The 24,904-nt window shown below is 41.8% G+C and overlaps 1 protein-coding gene across 1 annotated transcript in view; it reads right to left on the bottom strand.

The window, feature by feature from the left end:
* Window positions 1–24,904, bottom strand: part of pemt (phosphatidylethanolamine N-methyltransferase) — a 51,502-nt gene that overhangs the window by 24,084 nt on the left and 2,514 nt on the right. Inside the window, exon 2 of the mRNA XM_070851919.1 lies at window positions 24,082–24,189. Within this exon, the coding sequence (XP_070708020.1) occupies window positions 24,082–24,189 (108 nt within the window). The remainder of the gene's footprint in view (window positions 1–24,081; window positions 24,190–24,904) is intronic.

Here is a 24,904-nt window from a genome sequence, read left to right as displayed (position 1 = left end):
GGCCACTTTGGCAAACCTGAGAGAAATCTCTCTCTCTCTCTTTAAGTGCTAAACACTCTGTTGGGTGTAAAACTAAAACAAGGAGCTGAAGGATGCAGGTATGTGATTCAGGGATCCATTTCTGTTTCTTTCCTCTTATTTATAAATGTCAGAAACAATAACTTCCAACATTTCATGAAATCTCAACACTAATCGCTTTAACATTATGAAGGCACTCTGTCACTGTAGCCTGTGATCAACCTCCATCAGGAGCAGTGAGTATTTAATGTGGTGCTTGGTGAATTGATGTATTCATATATATCTGGCATTGCTCTTTCATCAGCGCTAGAACAGACACCATGAGATGGTTCCTTGCTTAAATATCTTCCTGTCTGACCCCAAACTAGACAACTCAGAATCCATTCAGGAGACTGACTGAGAGTCTTGTGGTTGCAAATACTGGCTGAAAAGGTCATTGTGTGAATTTTCTGAGCTTCAGCAGGTCTTAAGGCTCAAGGGTCCAGTAATGCTTTCCCTCAGAGCACTTGATTGCGCGGCGTCTGCACAATTCTTGGCTTGGTGATGTTTCACATGTTTGTTTTGAGCGTATTTCTTGATGGATTTGCCATGTTCAAGGCTTCATGAGATCAGTTTCCCACATTTGCTTTTAAAATCTGATCTTTAAGTGCCGCATCAAGTGATTGGATTTGTGTATTTGTACAATGCAATCACTTGAATCACACGTGCCATTGAGTGGAATCCACATTCTTTTCTTTTCAGCGCCCTCACAGGATTCAAGTATCAAAATATTTTCACCATGGATTTGAAGCCCACCTTAAAAAAAGTGTCGGTCTAAGAGGTCTAAATACAAGCTGGACAAAGTTAAATGGCCAGATGCAAATGAGCAGTGAGAACAGTCAGAACTGCTTTGGGCTGTATTCCTTGATTTTTGTCTTTAAAAACTGGAGGTTGCAATGGAAGGAGGCTGAGATCAAAATAAAATTAAATTTAAAGGTCTATGACCAAAACAAAACAAAACAGGCCAATGACAAAAAATGGGTTTTCATACAGTTGTGCGTTGCGTCACATTATATATATATTATTATATATATAACAGGAGGAGGTCCAGATGGAAACAAAGCTGAAAACTACTAACAACAAACAAACTTTTTAAAATGGTCCTTAGCTTACCTTGGCTATTCTGTCAGGACGTCTTAAAGGGGGCAAATAAGTCATAATGGACCTTTTTTTATGGCTTTTCATAAATGTGTCCCTGGTGTGTTTAGAGACACTCAAACTGTGAGAAAAGACCATCCTCTCCCTTTTTCTCCTGCCCCATTGTTTAGTAAATGTGTGTGCAAACGCTCTCGTTAGATTTGGCCCCTTTTGTACAGTTTTCGGGAGGGGTCATTAAAGAGGCAGGAGGTACAAAAAGAGGGTGAATAGAGCAGTATGCACAGTGTGAGAAAAATAATGTGTTTTTTGAACATTACAGCATATAAAACATTCTAGTGAGACCCCCGAATAAAGGTACAAACCTGAAAATGAGCATATGTCTCCTTTGATTCCGAGCTTAGGGTGAAAAACAAAAGCAATGCTACCTGCACAGCGCAGGTCACTAAATGATCCTCACTAAATGTCTGAACATTGAAGCTTAAACTATCTACGCCTCTGTGTTTTTAGCCAAGAGTCTATTCGTTTACATTTTAACTAATCTGCATCATGGTAAGTGGTGCTGCTTTGGCTACTAGCATTTCCATTCTCACTCACAACCATCACCTGGATTACTAGTCGTAACAGTAAATTGAAAGTCTGAAAGGGATTACTTTGAGTCAAGGCCATGAATTTATAAGCAGTGACTTTTCTCTGATGGACATTAGAGATCCTAGTGTAAAGAGTGACCTCTGCTGTGTGACATATGTGATACATTGTGTTAATTGGGTGAAAGGAAAGAAAAATGCCAACAAACTTTGGCTGCTGCTCACTGTGAATCTGTTTGTATTGTTTCTATTGGTTTATGTCGCTAAGACAGCTGATGCATCAGCGCTAACCAGGCAGCTGTACTCTCTTGCTGGAGCTCCTATTCGATGTCTGTTAAAAGTTTTCAGCTCTCCAACTTTCACCATGCATATCCCACAGGGACTGACAGCAACGATCTTATCTAAGTAGTCACACTTGCATTTCCAAGATGTCCTTCTCACTTAAAATAAGAAACTATTCAACTCCTGTCAGTTATGCAAGACAAAAAGCATTGGACCTGTCTGTCCATATGGTGAACCTGTCAGTGTGGCACTACTGACAAAAGGAGCTGTTGCTGGACTGACTGGCAAACTCCAATCTATTGACAGACTGTGTGGGCTGAGGAAGTGCATAGATGGCTGTAAAACACAGCACAAAAAAGGACACAAATGTTGCCATGGCAACAGCTTTCCTATGTTCATGAGAGGACAGGTAGAAAAGGAGAAGGAACATGAATTAAGGTGAGAAGAAATTAACCCAGACCGTGAGAAACTTTGTTGGGGGGGTTTGTGACTGCAGAACTACACCTACTCAAATGGCATTCTTACTGTTTATTGGCTCCATTTGAATATTCAGTATAACTGACCAAAGACCTACACATTTAGAGCTAGAGAGAGACAGAAATATAATAAAATCGTAAGTCTTAATAAGATGCGATGACAGGTAATAGTATGATTAAACACAAGCCCACACAACTGATCGAAACATGAGCTGACTTTGTTGTCAACAGACTAATACTGTACCAAACTGGAGCACCTGCAAAGGTAGGCACTTTGAAGTATAGAAAAATATAATAGAAACTCAAAAGTCCATGTTTTCCAAGCAAATTTGCATTCCAGAAACTGGCCAAGCTAATTTGAGTGGTTTTCTTTTTCTTGGAAGTCGCATCTGGACTTCTTGCCAAGACACAGCACAAGGAAGTATCCCTAGGCTGTTGTTCAGTCTATGAATACATCCAGCTGTTCCTTGAAATAGGAAATATGCTAAAAAAAAAACATGATAATTTTTTAAGATATTAGCTAACTCAGGCTGCTGAAGTCTGGTACAAGTGTTGGGCTTTACCAGAAAATGGTGAGGACTACATGTTTCTGTCTTTTGAACAAAGGGCTCCCTCTCTGAACTCAGATTCCCAGAGTCCTTAAGTTTTCACGCATAGGTGCTAAACGCACCCCTGGACCCAGCTTTACAGCCACCATTGGCCAATGTGGGACACATGACCCTACAACCTCAGGTCACAAAACCAGAGCTCCCCCTCTGATCTCTCTCTATCTGATCTCTCATCTGGACTGTGGAGAGCCTAGCTCTTCTCCCAGAGCTCTCTCACACCCCTGAGAGCCTCTGCCTCTGGATCCCCGAGGTTCCAGCTCTGTTTCACCTTGGGTTCTGCTGGAGACCAGTTCAGTTCATCTCACCCCCTGGACCCCTGTGAGTCCATTTACAGGCCTGCAGCCTACTCCTCCAGCCCCTTTTCATGGCAGCGACATGAAGCCCTGCCTGAACCAAGCTTAGCAGCACCAGCAGGTATGACCCAAAGTCTGCCAGCTGATCTTCAGAGCAACAGGAGCACACCAGCAAGTTTGCACCGAGCTGCTAACTATCAAGGAACAAAGGCAACAAGAGTCCTCCAGCCTGCACCCAGGACAACAACGACAAAGAACCACAACCTTCCTCTAGCCTGACCTACCAACAGGCTGAGAAAGCAGCACACTGAAGGACCTTCTTCTTCCCTTTTAAGGACTGGTAACAAACTCTAACTGGGCATATATAGCACAGTATAACTATATACATAGCCAAGCAATGGTTTAACCTTGTTAATGTATTGGTTTTGATTTGCTTTAATGATCACTGAGTTTGATTATTGTGATGTGTTGTAGTTTACTGTGCAGCCATAAAGTTAAGTTGAGGTTAGTTGCTCACACAGGTACAGGGTCTGGCATGCAACTAACCATCCTTTCCTAACTCGGCACCTTTATACTACACACTCACACAGAAAGTGTTACAAATACGCCTCAGCCGAGAGACATTCTTTTGCCTAGTCACATGTACACACCCCTCACACACACACACACACACACACACACACACACACACACACACACACACACACACACACACACACTCTCCCTATTGTTTGTTAGCTATTCACAATCACACTTAGTTAGGTTGTTTATGATGATGATCTTGTTATGTTTTAATAAATGCTTTAATAGACGTGCTCTCTTCTTTAATATTGTTCAAGAGTGAATACTGCCAACCTCAAGAACTCAGAAATCCCTCAACTAGCTGTCAATGTGGTAATTTTGGTGGTAGTTATTAAGTTAATTATCAATCATAATACCAAATTGATAGTTTAGTACTTCATGAGACTGAATCACCTAAACTGGCTGTCTTTTTCCTCGTTTACCGAGGTGGTGCCCCAATCGAGGTGGACTTTAACCTAACTCCCTTTAATTTATATAATTATGAATTATCTTAGATAGTTGTTAATTATCTCTAAAAGCCAAATTGCCACATACAAGGTACCATTAGCACAACATAATTGAGGCAAGGTAACAAACCCCAACACAAGCTTTGGCTCAACGTTGTGGCCTTTATGAACAAGAGGAATAATTACAGTGACCAATAACATCAATCAGGTCACACTGGCGTGGCGCTGACGTGGAGACCCTGCAGTTTGTTGCGAGTTTGAGAGCTGTTAATGGGTGGTGTTAACAATGTAACAGCATAGTATTTTAATTGCTTAAATTACTTAAATTGCTTTATAAAATGCCCGCCCTTTCCATGTGTCAATGACAGCATAGCAACACGTGAATACATAATGTCAAAAAGAGTTTCATCTTAGTTACCATCCAGGTATGTTCAATAAAACTGGCTCAGGCTCCAACTGAAGATAAAACCAGTTAGAAAGAGATGAGTGTGTGTTCACCACTGACAGATGAAGAAATTGCTTGCAATATAAAATATATAACTGTATGCCAAGCAGAATATTGTGACTGATGACAAATACACTTCCTGACAAACAGTTGGCTCCAGCGTAGCTCCACGTGAAGGTGGACTCTGAAGAGGAGTATTCTGTAGTTGCACATCATTGTGTTTCCCGCCCCCAAGAACCAGCATAAAATAATGAGGATGACTAGAGAACTGGGGGAGTGATTACAGCATAACTGACCAGTCAAAGCACAATGTACTGACTATTATGCAATGAAAAGGTCATCAGAAAATGAGTGTGATGCATTCTCTGCTTGGGTGAACAGTAGAGGACATGAAAACGCAACGGGGTGGCATACAAATGCACTGACAAACACGTCTACTGCATGCAGACAAGCACGCTAAACAGATGTGGGAATATTTGATTCACTGTGTGCATGCAGCTGTCCCTGAATAAATAAGGCTGAGGTAGTTAAGCTAAATTGTTTGACACTGAGCAGGCTGCTGTTAAAAAAGACATGCATTGCACTTTATGTTTTCAGTGGAACGTGCCTCTTCCCTTCATTGCATCCCATCACTTACATGAGGTTTATGATTAGATACAAATATAGTTAATTTGAAACCCCAAAACACACAGATTCACCCGGTGGGAAACACGCAAAGCACCCTCCTCCATCCCCACAAGCAGGCGATTCATGCCAGCACGCTCTAGTCAGAAGCAGCGATTGGACTGAAAGCTCCTCCACAATCATCCAACATGATTTTACAACCCTTCAGTGGGTGATGGAGTACACTAAAAATACTCCTGTGTTCTGCAGACAGACTACTGATGCAGTTATCAAATCCTCAATCAAGCCATGGAAATAACAGAGGGCACGGATAAGGAGTGTACAGAGAGTGGCGCCAGTTTGGCAGAACAGCTCTCTGAAACAAATTCTATCAAGGCTTAGGTAACAGGCTCCTCCTGCGTCCCCTGTCAGCCCACTTAAATCTGAGATACAGCCAGTTTGAATGTGCTTGAGCTCAGAACATTAGGAAGGCATCAGGAGATGGGCTTCTGACGTCTCATGTTCCTCAATGGGAGAGCAGCAAAAACGGGGATACAGCATCCCCCAACTCATCCTCATCCAGTCCACACGCCAAGAATACACACATTAATTACAGAACTGAAAGCACGCCTCATGTAATGCTACAGTAATCGCATCCAAAAAGACAGCCTCCAGCTTTTACTGTGTTTCTGTCGTCTTGAATAACAGCTGGTGGTTGATCCATTACATCAATGTACAGCTGTGTTTAATGGACGACAAGCTGCACAAGGGCACAAATGCGCACACACGCACAGCCACGTGCATTAATGCGAGAATGTGTGCTGTCCTGGAATAACGAAGAGAAAGAGAACAAGAACATAGACGGATCACATGCGCGCCGGCTACACCCTGATTAAATCATCAATTCAGAAAACACTGATTGAATATTTAAATATCTGGGGATTTACGGACGTTTTGTCAACTTGCAGTGCAGCAAATACTGGGAGGACAAGATCTTTCAATAAACTGGGGGCCAGGACATGTCTGTCTTTATGAGGTGGTAATTGTTGGCATCCAAACACAATGGTGATCATGGTAAACATTGTACCTGCTGAATAGCAGCATGTCACTGAGAGCAGGTCAGTTTGCTGATGCTAACATTTTTTTCCGTCATTGCAGGTGGTTGTTTATCAACCATGATGTCTGCACAGGTCCTTCTGAATTCGCCACTGAAGATATTGAGCTTGACTGAGTGAGAGCATGCGTGGCAGAGAGGGATGTGCATTGTGCAGCTCCTTCTGCTTTGATTGGTTGCTTTCATTCAGGAGCGGTGGTATAAGAAAAGGAGAAGCCAAAGGAACCTGATTTTTTCACAGATTAACTGTCTCGTGTACTGCTGTGAGGATATAGTGACACTAGTCAGTTTTTTTTTACTAATTATTGAACCATGATACTGTAAAGGATCCTTAGTTGCATTGCTCAGTGTCTCTCAGTAACTTACTCACTGAATGTCTTTACTATCTTTGTATGAACAGATGAAATGCTGAATCCAAAGTTTGATTTGATTTCACTGGAATTAATTCATTTTGCACTCCAATAAGTATCGTTTAATTCTGGGCTTGAAACGTCCCTCTGATGTTTGTTTTCATCTAATGAGTATATGACTTCTGTTATGGCTGCACCCATTCCACCTCCAGGCAGGGGCAGGAGGTCGACCATATGACCTCACCCTGATTATATCACCAATGATGAGTCAGCTGAAATACTCATAGGCTGTAAAAATTGCAAAATCCTGGTGTTGTTTGTTGGGGCATCAAAATGTCCAAATGAAAATACATAACAGGAAATGAGTGTTGGCCACTTTAAAGCTGAAAATGTCCAAGTCAGACTGTGACTTTCTTGTCACAAACAGTTATGTGACTACAAACATTGCTCTCTTGCATAGTTTTAATATTATGCCATTGTGGCCAATATTGCAAATCAATGAGAACGACAATTACATGGTAATATTATATTTTCGTAAGATTTCTGCACCAGATTAAGTACTTTGATAATCAATTTACCAATTGATACTATCTTACAGTGTGCGAAATACTTTATCCACATAACCAACCTACAGTACTAAACAGTCCAATAATCATCATTAACATATGATGATGAAAAAAATCCAACACTGATTTCAATTTATTTGCAATTGGGCTTTCTGGAAGTCTGTTAATTTGAAACATCTCTGCTGGAGGTGATACATTTTTATGAAGACAGTAAACGCCAGTGAAAAGTAAACATAGAAAAAGAGCTGAATTTGCCTTAACAGCAAATTAAAATGGAAGCAAGTCTGAAAACAAGAAGCCATTCAACTAAATATTCTTACAAAACTGGAGGAATTAGGACCTGATTCTTTCAGCAGTCAAGGTAAATAATTGAGGTCACTATTTGGTGTAATTGGATTAATGTTTTTTTTGTTGTTGCAACAAGCCAACAATTGGCTAGGGACACAACTTTGTTTTTGTTTCTTTTGATATGTCAAACAAAGAGGCAAGTTCCTAAAAAACCTCTTGACTGTCTTTGAGAACCTTTCTATAAAAAACTCTTGAATTCTTGGGGTTGAATTTGAGGCCGACAAAAAAAAAAAAAAAAGATAGCTGCCCTCACCAAGCAATAGATTTCTGAGTTATACCTAATCTGAAGAAAACAATAGCAATCTCGACATGGCTTCCAGTGCCCACCACTGTGAGTCACACACCAGCCTACACCATGTGGGTACGTCTGAGGTCAGATCACCCGAGTAATCAGTGTAATTGAGTCAAATGAATAAAAACATGAAAACAATGAACTGGATCTGTCTGAATATTTCTTACCTGACTGAGCCAAATACATATGTCCATTAATGACTGGATTAATGAGTGAGATCTCTTATCCTCAGTATCGCAGTCATTGGAGGTCAAATGTCATTGATTTTTGACCACAAGGCCTTAAGACAGACACAAACTTTATCTATTTTAACAAGTTCATATGACTACTGTGTTGTCAACGTAAACATGGAGCAGACGCAGCAACATCACAGGAGACTATTCAACAGCTTTAAATTCAATATTCACTGGTGTATTATTTCTGGTTTGATCCAGAAACTCCTGAGAGAAAGTCTCAGTTGATTCACAGTTGGATAAGCAGTACTACAACCCCCTTTAGAACATCAGAGACCACAAATTAAAAACTGTTTGATTGTGTGACTGCTTAGGCTTTTTGCCCCATTGAGTTGCTGCCATGTCCCAAGATCTCAATAAATACTTCAGTCACCACAATGTTATCATAGCTAGCAAAAACCAAATACTAATAAAACAACGTTTATGGTGAAAAGATTTAGGTACTGGCAACTGTCATGCTGAGAACTTGGAAAGACTTCTGTTGATTTTTTGAAAATGTGCTAAGATGTTATTTCCAAGCTAATCTCCATCTAAACACCTTCAACCAGAAAAGAAAGTCAAAGCAAAAAGTATTGAAAACATGTTGCAGAATCCTTGAAACCTGTCCATCCGTTCTTGTCTTTGGCATCGAGGCCTTGCTATCACGCTCTCTAAATTTCTCCTGACCTCTGCTGTCTAACATGGCTTCGACTACCAGCCGCTGCAGCAGCCAGCGTAGACAGCATGAGCTGATGAGTGCTTTGTTCCCATAGATGTAGGTCACTCTGCAGCACAGACCTGATGACTGAGACTTACTCCATATGCAGGGAGTAGATCAGATGACGTTTAATATGTTGTTTGCTCTATCGGCTTCATCACCACATACGGGCAGGTTGATAATGCATGCACCGTATGGCATCTATTTGTTCAACTAAGGCTGACCTCGGCTTTTGAGGGCACAGTGACAGGGGAGACCTTGTTTGTAAAAAATAAATAGAATAAAGGATCATCTGATTGCAGATGAAGCCATAGAAAAAAATATTTACACCCTTAGGTTCTAATAGAACCTTAAAGCCCAGGAGGTAAAGTTTATGAGATGGAATAAATAGTGAGCATTATTTTCTTGAACCCTGTGGCATGGTGCACCCTGCCCTGTGCGTCTGGGATGTGCTGAGCATTCTTACAGTGGGATCAGAAAGACTACATTATCGTACAGTATAGGTGAGCGTGTTGTGACAATCCCATTTCTCATCGCACCATGAAGAAGTGACAGAATGGCAATCCTTTGGGGAGTGTTCCAAAGGGTTGAAACTTGAAATTACTGTCTGGGATGTGTTTAAAAATTAATTCAGCATCTTAAATACAACCTGTTTCATATGCATAATGATTGTTAACAGTCTGAAGAAGACAAGAACTAGTTTCCTGCTTATTGCTTATTGATCCTCAAATACATTAGGATTTTAAATTTCACACCACAGTATAATCTAACTCAAAGTATCACAGCCACATGTTTACCTGTGTAGTAATTAAAAATGCGCTCAGGCCACTTTGGCCAGACTCATTCAAAAGACGTGCAGCCGTTGCCCCGGTTACTGTTGTTTAGGACATCTGGTTACAACTGGCAGGTACAGACAGTCCTGAGTGAGTGGTTAGTGGAGAGGGAACTTATAAATGATTTTTCATGGATGTGTGTGACACTGTATAAAACATGTCAACAAACCAGCTGATTTACACTATAGAGTCATTTCATCAGTTTTAGCTGATTACTTTGCAACACTCCAATGTTTGTGCAAAATTTAACCAGCAAATCTGCAATGCATAACTATAGCCTGACAGACTGCACAAAGAAGAGATACCAGCTGTCTTCAGATGGCTGTAAAGAGTGGCACTAGTGTAAAGGAAAGACCCTGACTACAGACTACTTACTGCTGGTAAGAATCACTCATTAATCTTTATCATGGCATCAATAATGACATTAATGCCATAATAGCACATTTTTGTCTGCTTGATCGCGACAGCTGGTTTAAAACTGCACAAAATAATACTTCCATGTCTTCTGCATGGATCATTGAGGATGCCTGGGATGTTATTTCTTAACTTTAAGCCTCTGTTTTCACACGATGCCAGTATGTTGCAATCATGTGCAAGAGCTCAGAGCTCAGCAATGGTCATTTATACCGGAAGACCAGTGTAATGATAGAGCAAATTTCAATAAATGGAATAAATTAACACAAGTCACAAGTCTGACTTCACAAAAATGTTGTCACTTGAGGCCTAAAGCTACAAGTGGTTCTTGAGAAGGATAGAAGTTCATTCCCACCCACACACGCACGCACGCACGCAGGCAGTGTCAAAACAATGACACGTTAATGCACAGCACTCCGCTGACACAGCCTTGCTGATAATCATCCTAAATATAACTTCCATTAAGTTTGTGTTCTAAGACAAAGACTTCATGCTCCCCTGTGCGCAACACTTGTGCGTCAGACCATAAAAATACTCTGACTGATTGTTGAATTTCACTCTGCCAGAAGCCATGGTAGCAAGTGAACATACATAAGTTTCATTACAAAGAAAATCAGTATACGGTGAAAATGTAAAGATGGTAAGAAATGTTTGTCTCAGGATGTCTTCTGGTACCCTCAATAGTCATTTATTGGGTCGGTAATTTATCTGGTGTTGGGTCATGGTGGCAGCAAATTAAGCAGGGCACTTCAGATGTCCTTCTTCTGAGCAATGTTTTCCAGCTCGTCCTGGGGGGATCCAGGTAAGATGAGGTATAAAGCCTCTCCTGTGTGTTCTGGGTCCCCCCAGGATCTACTCCCTGTACTCCAAGGGAAGGCGCACAGGAGGCATCCTATTAGCTGCCCGAACCACCTCAACCAACTTGCTTCAACCAGAAGGAGCAACAGCTATACTCTGAGCTCTGGATGTCTGAGCTCCTCCCCCAATCTCTAAAGCTGAGCCAGCCTGTGGAGAAAACTCATTTTGCCTGCTTGTATCCACTATTTTGTTCTTTTGGTCATACCATAAGTGACTGTCCGTCTCCCACTCCATTTTACCCTCTCTCATAAACAAAACTCAACTCCACACTTGGAGATGCTGACTTTTATCTCGAACACATCACACTCAGCTGCAAACCGGCCCACTGCACACAGTCTGAAGAAGCCAGTTTTTTGTACATTTCTATAAGATCGGCAACTTGAGCGGCTTCATAAGAAGACTGGACTTGCTGTTCACAAAGACATGTACAATAACCACATATCACACTACAAGGACTGCATTTCCCAAAACCAAATCCAACTACTACTCTGGCATAATCTGTTCCAACGAAGGTAACACCAAGACTCTATTCACACTGTTCAAGATCATCATCCAACCCCCGGATTCTTTTCCATCTCACCTACACTCAACTGCCTTCTGTAACTCCCTCATGTCATTATTTAATGAAAAAATCCACACAATCCACCAGCACCTTGGTACCTATCCCACTGCCAGTGACTCTTCTGAATGTCTCCCACCCATTCATTCCTTTTCCTCCTTCCTGCTCCCCACCACTTTGGAAATTTCAGACCTCATCCGCAAATCCAAGCCATCCACCTGTCAGCTGGACCCCCTCCCCACAGTTCTGGTTAAAGCCTGCCTCCCTTCACTGCTCCCCCTCATCTCTGCCATCATTCACTCTTCCTGCTGCAATCTCTCCAATTCTGAAAAAAACCTGTGCTGATCCTTCCAACCTCAATAACTTACGTCCTATTTCTAACCTACCTTTCATCTCCAAAATTCTTGAAAAAACAGTGGCCACTCAACTTCACTCCCATCTATGCCGTAACAGCCTTTATGAACAGTTCCAGTCTGGTTTTCGTCCCCTCCACAGCACAGAAACTGCACCAACGACCTCCTCATGGCAGCTGATTCTGGTTGACTCACAATCCTCATCCTCCTTGACTTGAGTGCGGCCTTTGACACCATCTGTCACACCACCCTCCTCAATAGACTTTCCTCCATCGGCATCACCCACACCCCATTAGACTGGTTTCAATCTTACCTCTCGGGTCGCACTCAGTTCATTCAGCTCAAGACCTTCACATCCCAGCCTTCCACTGTCACTTCAAGTGTGCCCCAGGGCTCTGTCCTGGGGCCCCTCCTTTTCATCATCTACCTCCTTCCCCTTGGCAATATTTTCTCGGAAATATAATATCAATTTTCACTGTTATGCGGATGACACCCAGCTCTACCTCTCCAGCAAACCCTCTTCCAACTTCCCACCCTCCTTAAGAGTCTGGGTGTCATCCTCGACAGTACTCTATCTTTTCAATCCCACATCAATAACATTACCCAGTCTGCATACTTCCATCTACGTAACATCAATCGCCTCTGCCCCTCCCTCAACCCCCACACCACTGCTATCCTTGTTCACAGCCTTGTCACTTCTCGCCTGGATTACTGTAACTCCCTCCTCTTTGGTCTCACTCACAAATCACTCCATAAGCTTCAACTGGTCCAGAATTCAGCTGCCCGTATCATCACCAGAACCCCCTCCATCCACCACATCACCCCCGTCCTGCAGCAGCTCCACTGGCTCCCGGTCAAGTACCGCATCAACTTCAAAATCCTTGTGACAACATTCAAAGCCATCCATATTCTTGCCCCTCCATACCTGTCGGACCTCATCCATGTTGCCACGCCCTCCCGTGCCCTCCGCTCTTCTTCCTCCATCCAACTGACTGTCCCCTCTGCCCGTCTCACCACCATGGGGAGCAGAGCTTTCAGCCGCTCTGCTCCCCGGCTCTGGAACTCACTACCACCCGATCTAAAAAATATTGACTGATTTTCCCTATTCAAATCTACACTCAAAACCCACCTGTTCCGGATTGCTTTCTCACTATGATTTTAATTGCACTGTCAACCTGTTTTTATATTGTGTAAACTTATTTAATATTGTGTGAATTTTCTATGTTTTATTGTTTTACTGTCTTCTTGTACGGCGACCTTGAGTACCAGAAAGGCGCCTCTAAATAAAATGTATTACTATTATTATTATATTTTTTGCACATTTGCATTGTATTTTGTATATTTGTATTTTTATTTCTTCTCAATTTTTATCTCCTTTTTCTTCGATTCTGATGTAGCTGTTGTGTAATGAGAATTTCCCCTTTGGGGGATAAATAAAGGTGCATCTTATCTTATCTTAAAAGGACCACATCATTCACGAAAAGTAGAGAGAGTTCTGAGGTTCCCAAACCGGACGTTCTGGTCACCTTGGCTGCGCCTTGTGGTCCTGTCAATCAATATCACAGAATCTGTGACAAGGGTCGGCCTTGGCGGTGTACAACATCTGCTAAGAACATGTTTGATTTGTACAGAGGAAACGGACACAGCCCTCACTTTGGTCACACTGGGACTGGATGGATTGTAGCAACGACCCTGAAAACCTCTGCTGTACACCCCTAAAGGATTCCACACGGGAGATGGTAATAAGCCTTCTCCCATTCCACAAAACACATATACACGTGATGGGCAAACTCCCATGACCCATCTAACAACCATGCTGGTCCTCTGTTTCATGACCGTGACAGAATCCGCGTTGCTCCTCCTGAATCTGAGGCTTGACAATCAGCCGAAGCCTCTTTTCCAGCACCCATGAGCTGTTCCACTATAAGCTAAAATAAGCTCTCCATCAGTACTTGATTACTACTTCAAGGATTTCATTGAACATTGTGGAGAGGTGACAAGCAATGACAAACCTGACACGAGTAACTCATCACACTGCCTTTCACACTTACTCTCACGTGTCTTTTCCTTGTGTTTCTCCCCTTTTCTCTGTACTGTAATCAATGTTTTTTTAACTATTCATTTTTACATCCTTGGCTTGACGTCATTTTCATTTCTGCTGCTCTGACTCCTGAGTGTCTTTTTTTTTTTTTACAAACTATTTATTTTTCCTAATTTTCTTCTCAGTTCTGACACCTTCATACATAAGCCACATAAGGATCCTCTGCCTCGTTTTCACAGTTTTGTCTCCTTTTCCGAGCATTTAGATAAGATAAATAATCAGATAACATGGTGCCGGTCACGTTGACATCACGTTGCACTTTCCTCTTCGCTTGCTTTTTATATTCTCTTTGGCTTTGGAGTTTTTTTTATCTTATCCTCCCTTTCCTCCCCCTCTAATTTCTTGAGGTACTCCTCATGAAATAAAAACCCCATCCCTTTCCCCTTTCTCTCTGCCTCACTCCATCAAGTCCCTGGTTCTGCCCATCTTAAAACTGATGACTCCTTCAAGATAACATAAGATGCACCTTTATTCATCCCCCAAGGAGGAAATTCCCATTTCACAACAGCTACATCAGAATCGAAGATAAGAAAAGGAGATTAAAAAACATTTTTTTAAATAAAAATAAAAATATACAAAATATAATGCAAATGTACAAAATTATGTTATCTGGTTGTTTAAGTATCTATTTTAATTATTTATCCAGTGGTGTAAGTATCCATTTTAACAATTTATACAGTGGTTTTTTCACCGCTGTAAAGCAGCTATAATCCATTTATCAAAAATAACAATGTAATGTACACAAATGACAATGTGACAGCAGCTTCTGGTAGTGATTAACCAATCCAGGAACAGTAGTGCAATAGTTACAAAATTTAATCTGTTGCAGTAAATCTTTTTACAACCCCTAAACCCAGAACCACAACTGTGATGCTGATTTGTATCAAGCTGCATTCTCTGCTCCAGGGAATTGCAGAGATTAAGGGGACCGTCAACACATTTTTGTATTCAGATTTTAAACATCTAAATGTTAAATGGGTGAAAATGAATTTTAACCATATTTTACCCATATTCGACAACCTACCCAGTTGTTGACTATACTCACATGATACCTGTGGTCAAGAGCGCTCCACAACAGTTGGTCTCATGTGTGAAGCCCCTAATGATGCTGAATTATAAGCCTTGAGACTTGATCCGAGGGTTCAAAGGTCAGTATATACTGAAATATCAGTCAGGCAAAGGAAATATGGACTGTGCTATGGACAAAGAACTGAAATGTAGGCATATGAAATAAATGAAGAAAATGAAAAGCAACATATGTATAAATAATTACATAATGTAAAAGTGGAGGTTGAATGCAGTGCACAGTCTAAAGTCCACTTTGATGGGATGCAGGGATGTGAAGTGTAAAAATCAGCTGGGTAACCTCATCTTCATCCCATTTATATGGCCATTGTACCAAATTTGATGCACACAACGTTCAAGTGAAAAAACCTCAGTCACATATTGTACTAAATACAAAATTAAATGAGCAATTTCATGTTTTACAATCATAGGCTATGAAAAGCCTTTTCTTAACAGAGGTAGGGGTGGTGTTTGGATTTGGGTTGTGGCCAAACAACAGCAAATCAAAATGGAATGAAGCTCACTGATGGCAGAGAGCCCAAAACAGGTCAAATGAGCCCACAGCATGGCGTACTTTAAAAAAAAAAAAAAAAAAAGATATATCTATTGAATAAACCAAATATCTAGTTCACCAGAATTAGCAATTAAAATTGCCAGTGACCGCCAGAGGACCCTGATACCACTGATGTGGACGGATGAAATAAAGACATAAAAAGGACACAACCTTGTGATTAAATGATGACTAATGTAGTGGTTATACTAAAAAAAAAAAAGAATATTAAATGAGAATTAACAATACAGCTTCTGTGCTCCCAGGTCCCACCTGACTTGAGCACAGATGCAATACAAGCACAACAGATCCAGTTGAAATACATTAGTATGAAAGTCGTGCTGAGTGACAGAAAATATGGAAAATCCATGTCCACAGACACAAATCTATAGATTACATTTTGTGAATCTTTCACAAACTTCTCCATTTTGCAATCCGTCTCTAAAAAAAAACTTTTCATTGGTTTCAAACTAGACCGTACTACGCATTTAATCAAGCAACTAGTGAAGGAGGGAAGCATTATTCTGAATGTCAGCAGAATATGGCTTGCACAGCAATAATCATAGTTACATAGTTAGTTCACACACTCTGTAATCCAAAGCCTGATGTCATGTCCATGTGATTGCAGCTGAGATGTCAGCCTAAAGATGTGAGATAAAACAAGAAAGAACAGGCTGACCACTTTCCTCTTAGCTCCTCAGTGTCAGGGTGACACCTATCTAACGTAGCCCCAGGTCCCATCTAATCTCTTTTCATGCGGAGCAGATTTGACTTAGTTAAGATATCTGCAGAGGCTTCGACTGGGGCCTGCGGGTGTCCACGGAGGGGAGAACATGGAATCTGAATAATCAACAGTGGAAATGTCAGCTTAAGTGGAAAAGACTTGCATGACCTGCAGTTTTCATCCTTACTACATCTGTTGCTATTACATCTACGATCAATGAGCACAGAAATACTGTACCTGCCTGTTGCTCTGGCAACTGACTCCCAAGGGTCTAAATGCAGAGAAACGCAAATTAGACGGAGTAAAACAACTTGTAAAATATCTGTGCAACTAACCTTTCATTTCTGCCTGAGTGGTTTTAGTTTACTCTCAATCAAAAGTGAATGTCAGCAGAGTGCAGCAAGTGTGCAAAAGGAAAGCATCTAATGTGTCACTTTTCCATGACAACATATTTATGGCTTAAGAATATATTATGCATTCATGCTTATATTATATACTATACTATATTATGTATTCATGATGTCTTTTCAGATAAGAAAGGTTTACACATACTGGCTTCCAGCTTCAAACTGATAAAAGGTTAAAAGGTACCCTTGTCAGGTGTTTTGTAAACAAGCAAAACTCCCAGAACCCAATGTGTATATCCTTGAAGATAAAAAAATATGCTTCGAGTGCATTTCCTTCCTCAGAAAGCATCTGAAAAGGTGAGTTTTTTGAGACCTGCACTGTTTACGTTCACGTTTGCTGGTACATTGCTACTTTACTGCCACCTGTACATCAGCAACCATCGGCAGAAATGTGTATTGTGTCCAAAGACTGTATAAAGAAGTGGACATAGCTTCTGGGTCTGTAAAGTGAAGCCAGTGTGGAAGTGCCTTAAACCTGCATTCTTTCAAATGGCCAGTCTGGAAGTCTATGGAAAAACTAGCCTTATTCTGACTTGATTTAATACCTCAGTAAACATTTTCCTAATGAGTTTCTGGTCTCTTCTTCTATACAGTATGATGTTCATGTAGTAAATGATGGTCCCATTCAGAGGAAAATAAACAATAACGCAGGGTATGCTTCAGGGCGGGACTCCGTTATGTCTAACCAATTAGAGGAGGTCCTCGTGGCACAACTGTCACATCTGCTTCCAAAAAACCAAGATAGTGACGCCTTTGAAACCCACATGGCGATACCTGTGAAGGCTTCAAAACAGCGGCCCACAAACCAATGGGTGATGTCACAGTGACAACATCCACTTTGTTGATACAGCCTATGACTGTGCCAGCCCATGCTTCCTCAAGCATGGGATACTAACAAAACCCAATAGCAAAAACATTCCCCCACAGGGATACTAATGGTCAACAATTCCACAGGGTTCCTTTGAATTGGAGAAGCATCAGAAATGTAGTTAAGTGGATGAACTCACTGTGTCCTCATTGTAGTTTTAACTTTCACTGTCTCTAATATGGACCACAGTTTATGAGGTTGGGTTGAATTATTCAGTATTAGTTTACTATTTCTCTGAAGTGGAAATGAACAGAGTGTATAATTTTCCATAACCTTTCACAGCTGCGTCACGAGTTCAGCAATTACACGAAATCCTCTGCGCACAGAAAGAGGCCTATGTAACCAGCAGGTATTTCATGTTGGTAGCGACAATTAATCATTGAGATTGAAGATGAAAAGCACACTGGTTACAGAAGCGAAATGAAAACATGATAATAAACTCAGAACTCAAATTCATCACAAGGTTTTCATGCAGTAAAACCAAACTGAATGGCATGCAGCCATCTTTAATATTGTGCCTGTGCTCTCAGTAAACTGAGATTCCCGAAACTTCCAACATCGTAACGCAACGATTTATCGATCTAAAAGAGTTTAAACACCAGACTAAATGAAGTTCACCTGAAGCTATTTTTATTTTTAGCTGTTTTTTACAGCATTCACAGCTCAGTCATACTTCTGTTTGGCTGCTGATTGGTCAACTCCACTCACTGACCACAGTCAGTCTGGGCAGCCACAGCACCATGTGAACACATTCACTGAGAAATATGGGCAGACGAGTCACTAAAGGCGAGATAAAAGTCGCCAGATCTAAGGAAAAAGGTGCAACGTTGTCAGCAGTGATGGCGCCTCCTTGATGCTCCTGTAGGTTTTGTTGCACCTCGAGCACCTTGTTGCACCTTGCACTTAGAGCAGCACAGATTACACCTTTATCATTCGTATTGGCACATCGAGTGCAGTGACCCTCGCTTGATTGGAATGCCTGTTTGGGTGTGCAGAGCCTTTAACAGTGTGTTCAGACTGAACAGAAAGCTAATTTTAGTTGCTGAGAAATTGGAGTCAGTGGGTGCAAATGGACCCAAATTTGATCTAGGCGGGGAAAATAGAGTTAGAGATGTGTTTGTGCCAGCTGAAAATGGTTCAAACTGAGCAAAACATTCTCACCAACATCCCATGGCTTTATGTCTCCATTTCTTGAATGTTCAGACAAAAGGAGGGAGAGGAGGAAAATGCTCTGCGATCAGAATACCCAGCTGCTACCCAGTCCTGGTGATAAGTTGTCATTGTTTGGTGACTAGCTTGGGGTCAGGGTTGGGGTTAAAGGTTCCTTATTGTGCAAAATGCACGTTTTAAATGTCTTTTCAACATAAATATGCATCCCTGGTGTTTCAAGAAGCTGCCAAACTCTGAGAAAAGACCATTCTCTCAGTTTCTCCATCCTCTGGTAAATGTGTGTAAAAACGCTCCGGTTATGATGTCATAAACCTGTTCCCGTGGGACCTCCAAACACAAGTATGAACTTTAAAATGAACAGACGTATCAGAGGATGTATGCTAGGACACAGGTACAGCCATAAACGTGTTCAGATTAGTAAATGGAAAAGCTTGAACAAATTTGGTTTTAATTACATTCTGTGAGGCAAACAGGCCAATCATCAAAGGCAGAGAGAGGCAAAAGAATAAGAAAAATAAGAAAAGAAAAGACCTGAGATGAAGGCCTTGTCACACAGAGAAAAAGAGAGAATAACCATGGCGTGATTCAATAACCCTCCCTGGGAGAGAACCATTGATAGCGAGAGCAGCAGGACAGCCTCAATGGAGAAAAACAGCAAGGGGCAGAGAGAAGGGAGAAAAACAGAGGAGATGAAGAGCCTGAGAAGAGGTGAGGTGCACATGGAAGATGGCAGGACAACTTTGAAACATGTATGAGCACACATTAACTCATTTTAAACCTGGGTGTTTGTGCTGAAGGAGTGCATGTGACAGCTTTTTCTGTCCCACTCCAGCCCAGCTCATGTGGCTGTGCATGTGAGGGGTGAGAACTCTTTTTGGCACCCGGGAAGTGATGCCTTTTACGTAGTGCTCGCCATGGATGTGTGCAGAGAACTGGATACGGTGCTGGAGGCGCATCCGCTCATTCCTAAGAAAGCTGCTCAATGGCGCGTGAAGCAAAAAAAAAGCTCGACTTCGCCGGTGTAAAAGTACCATGATCTTCCGCACTGTTGGGCCCGTAGAGCATGGCGTAATGACGACTCGAGCCTGCTGAGCTGGTTAGCTCTTCTAGACTTTCCTAGTGTTATCGGACCAAAAGGATCAAAAATCTGATGATGAAACAAGTCACTTCGCAGGAGTTGCGACTCTCAAAAAAATGTATCCGCTGATTAACAGGCGCCTCTTTCACATTCAAGTCTATGGAAAATAGTCTTCTTGGGTCCAATAGCATCCGGTTGCCATTGTTGTAATTACACGGTTTGGCCACCATGTTAAATTGGCTTCAACGCCTGGCATAGCATAGAATAGAATAGAATAGAACAGAAAGCATAGAATCCACTTGTAGCATTTGTATTTCTATTATTTTGCACTATTCTGCACTCAAAATCTTCAAGAATAACTTAAGGAAAATACCAGAGCTTCTTATTAAAACACTACAAACAATCACATTCCCTGGTTTCATTTTCTGCAGTTGGTGTTTCCAGTTTGTATTTATTGTATTTCTTTTAGTAACAGTGGTCTTGTTCTGCCTTTGTTCCTACCCTTGTGTATTTTCCTGCAATTTCCTGTATATGGTAGTCGTCGTTTCACCAGCCTGTCTGATTTTTCTGTAATTCAAACTCTTGGAAGATCTGCCTTTAGTCTGTGTTTGGGTCCTTTTCCTGTGCTTCCAGCCAACAAGAGTGACTACTACCGGTAGAAGTTGTAGCTAAAATGGCAAAAATAGTAATTTAATGGCATAGAAATACAGTTGTTTTTCTATATATACTCTGCCACACCAAGAGATGTCTCTACAAGACTCCACAGCAAAAAGCAAAAGACACAAAACTGAATTCAACCCATTTTGAGTTCAAATCCAAATGACTAAACGAATGAGACAATTGAAAGACTGTAAGGTAAATAGTCAAACTTTAATAATCAGTGACCATAATAACGCTTTAAAAGTCTGTGGGCAAAGTAGATGGACTGTTCGAGATGAATACAAATAAATATAATAGGACGTATAGAAAAGAAGAAATGAGCTCGCCTCACAACAGTCCCAACCACAGCTGTGGGAGGAAATTACATCATGAGCACCTGATGACACCCTGCCAACAGTGCACAGGTGTAATTAGCATCAGCAGCACTCAGTGTGAGCTGAGTCTAATGACAGAGATCCATGTAACAAAGTGCACATGCACTTTCCGGAGGCCACATACACACTCTCACTCTCTCACACACACACACACACACACAGAGCTGTAGCCCACACAGTGCAGGTGATGCTGAGATCAAGAGAGTGTAGCTAGCTGAAAATTGGTGCTAACGCAGGCCGATTCCTAGCAGCAGGACTGCCCCTGTTCCACAAAAAAGGTCACCGTGTCAGAGCCTCTCTGTGGCACACTGACTTCCTGACAAAGCTGAGAACACATATTCAGCCTCTGTCTCTATATTCAGACTTTAGTAGTGATTGATCGAAGCCGAATCGTTAAAATAAAAGAAAGAATATACCACTTGACTCATCTGCCTCTTTAGCACTAGTGAAAAAAGAATTTTGTTTAACGAGAAAAGCCACATTTGGTATTTTCCTGAGGCGTGGCTTAAACCAGCCTCGCGCCTCTGTCTGTGTGCAGTTCAGTGTTTCATTCATGGACAGCAGCGCTCATGTCAGTGTGAAAAGATAGAAGGTTAAGCGATGGTAGTTGGGGGCTGGTACATCCTGATCTGTGCCCACACACACACACACACACACACACACACAAATACACACAGAGACAAAACACAGATTCAAAGAACAGGCCTTGCTGTGTCTCTATTCCAGCAGGAACACTGTGTTCAGTGCAAATGCAAAATATACCTCCATTATTAGAGCAGGTGAGTCCCATTCTCTGTTATGTGACAGTAAATATGGGGCATCTGCGTTTCAAGCATGGAGACACTTCACCTCAGGCGGGATGTGCAAGCCTCTCTGAGTGGACAAGCAAAGCAATAATGTGAAAAATAACTGATTATTTCACTTCAGGCCACGTCAGAACCGACTCTCAACAACCCGATGACAGGCTGTGGCAACCATCTCGTCACAGAGGGTGACTTCAAAGGAACATCAGTATTTTGACGTGGCATTGTTGTACTTGCTACTAAAATGTTCCTCCTGACGAATCTAAAAAAGTCCCTGTCATTCCATAGCAACTCATCTAATAGCAAAGACAGCAGCTTTTAATCAAACAGCAGTTAGTGAATTCCCACCACTTCAGTCTGACCCTGAGCTGCGTCTGATTCTCTGATGAGCATACGTTCTGTACAATCCGAGAACACAATGTGACCTAATGTAAATTGAGTGAGCTGCATTGCATAATTACTGGGTCAGACTGCTGGGTCGTTCTATTTTCAAGAATCTTCAGAACAGACTCCTGATGTCACAACATCCGCGACACAGAAGTATCAACCGCCTCTTCCTACGAGCGCATGACTAACAGGGCAGCGTGCACTTCAGCAGTCTGAGAGGATCATGGTGGGGAGGGCGTGCAGTCTGAAAAGATCAGGGAGCACCATACAGTAATCACTGATGTAGAAGGCCGCTTTCTCATTCAAAGAGCCATGAAGGCTTTAGTAATGTAAAGTTTAAAGCTGTACTGGCTGATATTTGCATACGACATGTTCTGAAATGTGCATGTGAAAGAATTACCACCTAACTCTGTAGTTCCCCTCAGCTACTACAGATCGTCTTTGCATTTTTTAGCTGACTGGTTCTGGTTTTCCACAATTTCGCTGTTTTGGTTCACTCTAACTAGCTTTATTCGGCATCATTTCCGGGCTCGGTTGCGGATGTTTTTGCTAGAAAGCTCTGACAAACAATCTGAACGCTCCCTGCTCAACATTAACCAGCAGGCAAAGTCAGCAGTTAGATGGTAAAAATAGTGGAACGCCCCGGTTCACAGTACAGGACTATAACCCTGATTTGCCATTTAGTTTCCGCATAGTGGAGATCGGCAATATAAAAATATGCGGTCATGTTGCCGTCGGGTCAGGGACAGCAGACTCCAGGCTAACATGTTAAATATTCAGCACTATCCGCAGCAATAGACCGGCACAGCAGATGCAGCACATGAAGTCAAATGAAAGAAGGCAACAAATGATGGGGACAAATGGACTGTACTGCTTTACTTTCATCAAAATGTAATCGCCATTAATGAACATGTTCCTTGGACCACATGTACAGGGATAAACGGACAAGTTAGCGCTCTAATGAGATATATTTCCTCTCCCTCTCCCTTCAGCAGAACCATCATGTGCAATAGAAGTGATCTGAAAGATTAGAGGTTGTTAGGATACAAAATTTGTTTTTAGTAGACTAATGAAACGCCACCCCCACCACTCCCACCCTGCAGGAATATAGCACAGTGGCTCAAACAGAAGAACTGAAAAGCTCTTTTATAGCCTGAGTAAGTTCCATCAGTCCGAATGTTGTTCACCGGAATAAACCCCATTACGGCCACTTAAGGCTCATCTCCTGGCAAAGGACACAAAAAAGGCTTTGGGCCATGTGCAGGGGACAGGAGCACCTCTCCTTTTACTTTAATGCTAATAATTGGCTTCTCTTCTGTAAGGAGACAGCTGCTGCATTATGAGCGTGTGTCCTGCTGGGCGGCGCAGGTGTCACGGTGGACTGAGTCAGACATCAAATGAGCCAGTCTGGAAATGAAACGCATGCACCTGCTGAAGCGCTGAGATTAACCTAAAAAGCAACGGGTAAATTATGGCACAGGCCAATTTGGCCAATGATCCTACAGCCTAGCAATTCTACACGAGAGAGTCGTTACATCACAGTGAGGAGGCTGCGTATACACTTCAAAACAATCTGATTATGCTGTATAGAGTTTGCTTGTAGTCAATCAAAATCTATTCAGGAGTGAATTGAAACTTTATCACTGGATATCCACATGTCTCTATTTCCCAATGGCCAAACCACAGTGAGCTTAACCCCTTAACGGTTTGGTTATATAACGGTTATACACGAGGCCAGACGAGATCATTTAGCAGCCGTTAGTTTATCTTCGGTCTGTTTAGTTGACCTACGGTACTTCTTACCACATTCCAGAAGAAAGGGTTGAAGATGATGGCGATCACAGCAATACAAAAGCTGGAGTCATGAAAGTTGAAGTGTTTGAGGAGTTCTTCAATCAGCGTCAAGTCCATCTGAAAGAAACAGCCAGGTGAAAGAGAAGATTGTGAGAGGAAGAAAAACACAAACACATAATGTCAGTGATGGATGGATGGTTATAAAAGTGTGGCCTATAATACCGTCTTCCATAGCTAGTGAGGAAATTGGTGTCAAATATCACCAACGGTTTGCACAAGAATGGAAACATTTCCATCCAAACTTCCATCCAAAATCGTTAAAAGAAAATGCAAATAAATGTATGTTTCCATCGGCTATTTGTTGAGGAGTTGAGTGCATTGAGATGCAACAGCACGATGTACTGCGAATCAAACCTCGAACCTCAAACGGTGGAGAGCCACACAGAAAACATGATGCAGCTTTGGCATCATTGTTTGTCTCGTTTACTCGTTCGAAAAAAGTGGATTTAGTCGCAGGATTGAGTCTGTTTCCATTTCGCTTTCATCAATACATCAACTTTTTAAAGTTTAAAAACACACTGCAAGACTTGAGTCTGTACTCAAACTTACTAATCTAGCGTGGAGATTGACTTTTTTTTATTTTACACTTGCTCCCATGTTACGTTATGTAGCTTGCAGATAGATTTTAGTTAAATGTTCAAGGGTCGAGAGCTTCAGCAGATACAGCCGCATTTTTTGTCATTGAGAGGTGTTTTTCTGGCATTTTTCTGGTTTTGGAATTGGTCCAGTAGATCACATCCGCTGGCAGCCGAGGATGGGGGATGGGGAGCGG

This window comes from Pempheris klunzingeri, chromosome 20 (assembly GCF_042242105.1).
Source record: "Pempheris klunzingeri isolate RE-2024b chromosome 20, fPemKlu1.hap1, whole genome shotgun sequence".
Lineage (NCBI taxonomy): Eukaryota > Metazoa > Chordata > Actinopteri > Acropomatiformes > Pempheridae > Pempheris > Pempheris klunzingeri.
The sequence above is the reverse complement of the archived record's forward strand: the minus strand, read 5'-3'. Positions and strand labels throughout refer to the sequence as shown.